Genomic DNA, 5,767 nt, shown 5'->3' on the forward strand with positions numbered 1-5,767 from the left:
ATGGGGACCCTCTCCTCCCCTCTCCTCTCCTCCCCTGTAAGAGACAGCAACAGCCTCACTTTCTCTGAGAAGATCCCTGGAGGTACAAGTGCCTACACTGGGTGTGTGTCTGTGTGTGTGTGTGTGTTGTATTGTCTGTTAGGAGACTGCATTGGATATCATATGGAACGAGTCACCTTTCAGTTACTGACTGATCCGCGTGTTGGATGAAGTCGTTTCCATGTAGTGACGCCTTTTTCAAAGTAGCATTAGTTTGACAAACTGAACTTCTTTCTTCTTCTTTTTTTTAAGGTTATTTTTTTCTGAGTAGGGCAGTTCCGCTCATATGTTTTTCATTTTACTGGACAGAGATATTGAAGGTAGACAGGAAAGCAAAGGAGGAGATGGTGTGTCAGCAGGGCACGGGACGGATTCGAACCTATGCCGACATGGGCATATGTGTGTGTGTTTGTGTGCACTGTAGACCGTGGTGCTAGACCACTGGACCACCCCAGGCCACAACAAACTGAATTTCTATCAAGGGCAGCTTTAGTGTAGTTCTACTTCATCCTTTGTATAAAAAAAAGTAAATGGTAATTTAGGGTTGGTTTATTTTCCGAGTAGCTTCCCCAACACTGTACATCACATTCATTAAGACGGCTCAGCTCAGTTTGATTCTGTTATGACGTGAAAAGAGTTTTGGAATAATAACCCAGACAGCCCAGTGTTTCTCCACCCCATCTGAGACAGAATCTGTCCCCTGCAGCTTTGGTGAAACTTTCACTGTAAAACTCCATCAACTTGGGCTCAGCTCACCTGAATCTGCCTCTCCTGCTTCTGCTCACCTGAATCTGCCTCTCCTGGTTCTGCTCACCTGTGCAGGTAAGTCACATAGTGCCTCTCTGTCTGTCTGTCTGTCTGTCTGAGGGCACTTCTTGTAAATTAGCCTGCCTCCTACACAGAAAAACTGCACAAATATTTAGAAAATGTAAGGATATTGGGTGGTAGAACACACATATCTAGGAAAAGTCATGAAAGGAGGGTCCTGAAATGTTAGCGAGTGCAAAGGTATGAAAATAATCGTACTCACAGGGTCACCGTGACCCCACCATAGCTTTTCAAGTGTTAATAGGTCCAAGCCGACACTTCCCTGACAATCAAGGACCTTGGAGTGATCCTCAATCAGCTCCTAGCTAACACTATGGGATCTTCACCATACAACAAGGCTGCTAGCGCCTAGCTAACACCATGGGATCTTCACCATACAACAAGGCTGCTAGCGCCTAGCTAACACTATGGGATATTCACCATACAACAAGGCTGCTAGCGCCTAGCTAACACCATGGGATCTTCACCATACAACAAGGCTGTCCTTAAGCGTCCTTGGGCTTTATGAAAGGCGCTATAGAAATTTTAAGTTATTATTATTATTATTATTATTAAGGCTGCTAGCGCCTAGCTAACACTATGGGATGGTCTTCACCTCAATGTAGAACAAGTCACAAGCCCACATTAGTATGTCAAACAGGCTATTGAGCAAACACTGGATGTTGAAGTTGAAGTTCATTATTTATCCCCGAGGTGAAATGTCTTTCTCAAGATTTAAAACAGTATGGGATAAAAAGACACATAATAGATAATGAATAAAAATAGGGAATAAATAGAGAGAACACAACAGTTGGGTAGGCTACAGACTAAAGGAATACAGTTACGCATTTTAAGAATAATCTAGAAAAAAAACTGTGAGGTCAGAAAAGTGCTCTACCGACATCTACTACCCCCCAGCACTGTGTCTCCTGAGACATCTACTACTCCCAGCACTGTGTCTCCTGAGACATCTACTACCTCCCAGCACTGTGTCTCCTGAGACATCTACTACCCCCAGCACTGTGTCTCCTGAGACATCTACTACCCCCCAGCACTGTGTCTCCTGAAACATCTACTACCCCCCAGCACTGTCTCCTGAGACATCTACTACCCCCCAGCACTGTGTCTCCTGAGACATCTACTACCCCCCAGCACTGTGTCTCCTGAGACATCTATTACCCCCAGCACTGTGTCTCCTGAGACATCTACTACCCCCAGCACTGTGTCTCCTGAGACATCTACTACCCCCCAGCACTGTGTCTCCTGAAACATCTACTACCCCCCAGCACTGTGTCTCCTGAGACATCTACTAACTCCCAGCACTGTGTCTCCTGAGACATCTACTACCCCCCAGCACTGTGTCTCCTGACACATCTACTACCTCCCAGCACTGTGTCTCCTGAGACATCTACTACCCCCCAGCACTGTGTCTCCTGAGATATCTACTACCCCCCAGCACTGTGTCTCCTGACACATCTACTACCCCCCAGCACTGTGTCTCCTGAGACATCTACTACCCCCCAGCACTGTGTCTCCTGAGACATCTACTACCCGCCTCAGGCCCCTGGTCTGAGCTAGATTACTCTTCTTGCTACGACTGGTCAATTTACGATTTACTTGCTTCAAATGTATCAATTATAAGTCGCTTTGGAATAAGCTGTCTGCTAAATGCTGAAAATGTAAATGTAGAGGGAAATGTACACATGAACAATTGCATAGATAAACATGAGATGGAGGACACACCCCATTAGTAGCACACACCTCCTGGACTGTCCCTTTAGCAGCTGTACCGGGAAGAGGAACACTACTGAACAACTTCAACGAAATCAATAAAAACATCTTTCTTTGGATCTTTCTGAAACCAACCAAACCGCTTTGAGAAACATTCAGTAACAGCGAGAGGAATATTGACAGGCAACGCAGCCTTATTTTAGACAAAGGCCATGTCTAGCGGTGACAGAATTGAAAGATACTGTAGATACGGTGTGCAAGGCTTAACGTAATGTGACTGAGGTTGTCATGCCTTGATTAAGCCCTTGCTTATTGTCTACCTGGGGGGTATTCCATCAACGTCACTAAAGGAAAATCCAGGCTTATTTGGATAAATCTTGCGAGACTTATCAAAATAAAGCTGTATTTTTTTTTCTATAAATCTTGTGGGATTTATCGAAATAAGCCTGGATTGTCCTTGAGCGACGTTGATGGAATACCCCCCAGGTCATTATCACCATCATCATCATCATCATCATCATCATCATGTGCTATTATGTTGTGCCAAAAGGCCACTGCATCCTGAAGGTTGGGGGGCATCAATCACATCTTGTGATTTTTCTATGAATATTGAATGACTACTCTACTACCGGCCTTGGCTGACATCTTCTGTCTCTCCGTCTCTCATTCTGCAGGTGATGACGACGCATGGAACCAACCCTGAAAATGCTGAAGACGAGCAACGTTTTTGTCATGGTGATGATAGTGTTACCATGGTCTCTGCTCCTCACAGCTTGGCACCAAAGCGCAATCCCTCCGCTACTCGCCATCCGCAAGGGTACATACTATCCTCTACTCCATCCTCTGTTGAAAGCTTTCTTCATACAATGACTTTTATCATACATCATTGCATCATTTTAGGCAAATAGAGCTCGACTTCAGGGGGGTGGTTGAGATAACGACAGACAGCCTACACCCCCAGGGTCCTTCAGCCCAGAGTGTTAATGCCTTACATGTCTTCTTGTCCCGTCCCGTCCCCCCCCCCGCGCAGATGACGGAGCAGAAGCGGTGAGGGCCGAGTACGTGCCCCCTCGGCCCCCGCCACGGTCCGACCCGCCGCCCACCCTCCACGTCATCACCCCCACCTTCACCCGGATGCTGCAGAAAGCCGAGCTGACCCGGCTGTCCAACACCTTACACCACGTGCCCAACCTGCACTGGATGGTGGTGGAGGACTCGCGGAGGAGGACCCCCCTGGTCGCCTCCCTGCTCCGGGCCACGGGTCTGAACTACACCCACCTCAACGTGGAGACGCCCAGGCTGGCAGGGGACAGACGGGACCCCACGGCACCCCGGGGAAGCCTGCAGAGGAACCTGGCCCTTCAGTGGCTCAGAGAGACCTTCAGCAGCAGCAGCAGCCGGGCGGGGGTCGTGTACTTCGCCGACGACGACAACACTTACAGTCTGGAGCTGTTCGAGGAGGTCAGTGCTTTTTTTGGTAGCTTCACGTATATACAGTATATCCATATATTTCATGTAAAAAAAAAACTGCATTCGATCTGTTGATCCCATCACCGGTGGGGGGGGGGATACTGTGAATGTTGTTGGGCTGTTCTGTGTAAGAGGCTATCTGCTCATATCTGCTCATGTTTACATGGGTCAGGGGTCTCCTGGGTAGTGGGGGGGGTGGGGAGGGAGACGGGTGGCAGGTTGAGTGACTGTGACTGTTGTCTTTTTGTTGTTGTTATTGTTGTTGTTTTTGTTTATGTCTGTTATGGGGGGAAGTAAGTAAGTAAAGTCATTTTAAAATGTATCACAAAAAAGAGGTCAGTGCTGCGACTGATGCGGTCATCGGATCACTCATATCACCAATAACACTGTCTGGTCTACAGTGGCAGTAACATGTGTTGACATCACAGACAGACAGACAGACACATAGATAGATAGACAGACAGACAGACAGACAGACAGACAGACAGACAGGCAGGCAGGCAGGCAGGCAGGCAGGCAGGCAGGCAGGCAGGCAGGCAGGCAGGCAGGCAGGCAGACAGATACAGACTGTCTGGTCTACATGTACGAAAGGCGCTATATAAATAAAGCTTTACTTACTTTACTTACAGTGGCAGTAACATGGGTTCACATCACAGCACATGTACCTATTCGATCATGTTGTGTGGCACCTATTACCAACTAGAAACATAGATTCCAGAAGAAATGTTGCCGGCTTGTATTGTAAATAAAGATGAAGGTTTTTTAGCTTAGTTTTACAGTAGGTCAGAGGTCAACAGAACAGATTCACGCTTGTTAACTTTAAACCTCGTTTAAGCCTGGATTTACTAAGCCTGGATTAACTCTAAACCAGGATTAGTTTAAACCAGGTTGGTGCAACCCAGCCTAGGTCTCTCAGTCCTCTCCTCCTCCTACTCTGTTTTCTCTCCCCAGATGAGGTCAACCAGAAACGTATCCGTGTGGCCCGTGGCCTTCGCTGGCGGATTGCGCTACGAGTCCCCTAAGGTCAACGCCGCTGGGAAGGTATATGGCTGGAAAGCAGTGTTTGGCGCTAATAGACCCTTCGCCATCGACATGGCAGGATTCGCCATCAACCTGCAGCTCATCCTCTCGAAGCCCCGGGCTGTCTTCAAAGTGCACGGAGTGAGGTCGGGCTACCAGGAGAACAGCCTGCTCGTCACCCTGGTAAACCTCAGCGAGCTGGAGCCCAAAGCAGCGAACTGCACTAAGGTAATGCAGAGCAGATCGCTCACTGGACCCCTATGTCATTTGTGACACGTTCTAATGCTTTGGTCCTCATGTCGGGATCCGATGTAACGATCAGACTTTTCTTTCGAAAAAATGTGAATACGTTTCCGCGTTGTTGAAAATCAATGACACTGTCGCTAGTCAACTAACACAGCTTGTTTTGTGAGCCTGATAACAAGGTGTTCTAGTGTTCCATCTGTACTGCTGTCGTATCAATATCTTCATTCATTCATTCATTCATTCATTCATTCATTCATTCATATCTGGTAGTAGATCCTCAGGAGAACATCATCGCAGCCCACACGGAAAGGGAGAGTGAAGGAATGAGGGCTGTCACTGATGTCTTCTCAATGTTATTTCTCTGCAGATTCTCGTCTGGCACACTAGGACAGAACAACCTAACTTAAATAACGAGGGAAGGAAGGGATTCACAGATCGCAATGTGGAGATCTGA

General features: G+C 47.5%; 1 protein-coding gene across 1 annotated transcript; it reads left to right on the forward strand.

Moving 5' to 3' along the window:
* Positions 1-5,767, forward strand: LOC308173947 (galactosylgalactosylxylosylprotein 3-beta-glucuronosyltransferase 1-like; the record flags this gene model as incomplete). Its single annotated transcript, XM_080549000.1, has 4 exons — positions 1-82; positions 3,608-4,038; positions 4,999-5,295; positions 5,681-5,767. 4 exons carry the CDS (start codon positions 1-3, stop codon positions 5,765-5,767), a joined length of 897 nt encoding a protein of 298 aa, XP_080405126.1.

Source organism: Nansenia antarctica (genome assembly GCF_963989245.1).
Source record: "Nansenia antarctica genome assembly, chromosome: 19".
Classification (NCBI taxonomy): Eukaryota; Metazoa; Chordata; class Actinopteri; order Argentiniformes; family Microstomatidae; genus Nansenia; species Nansenia antarctica.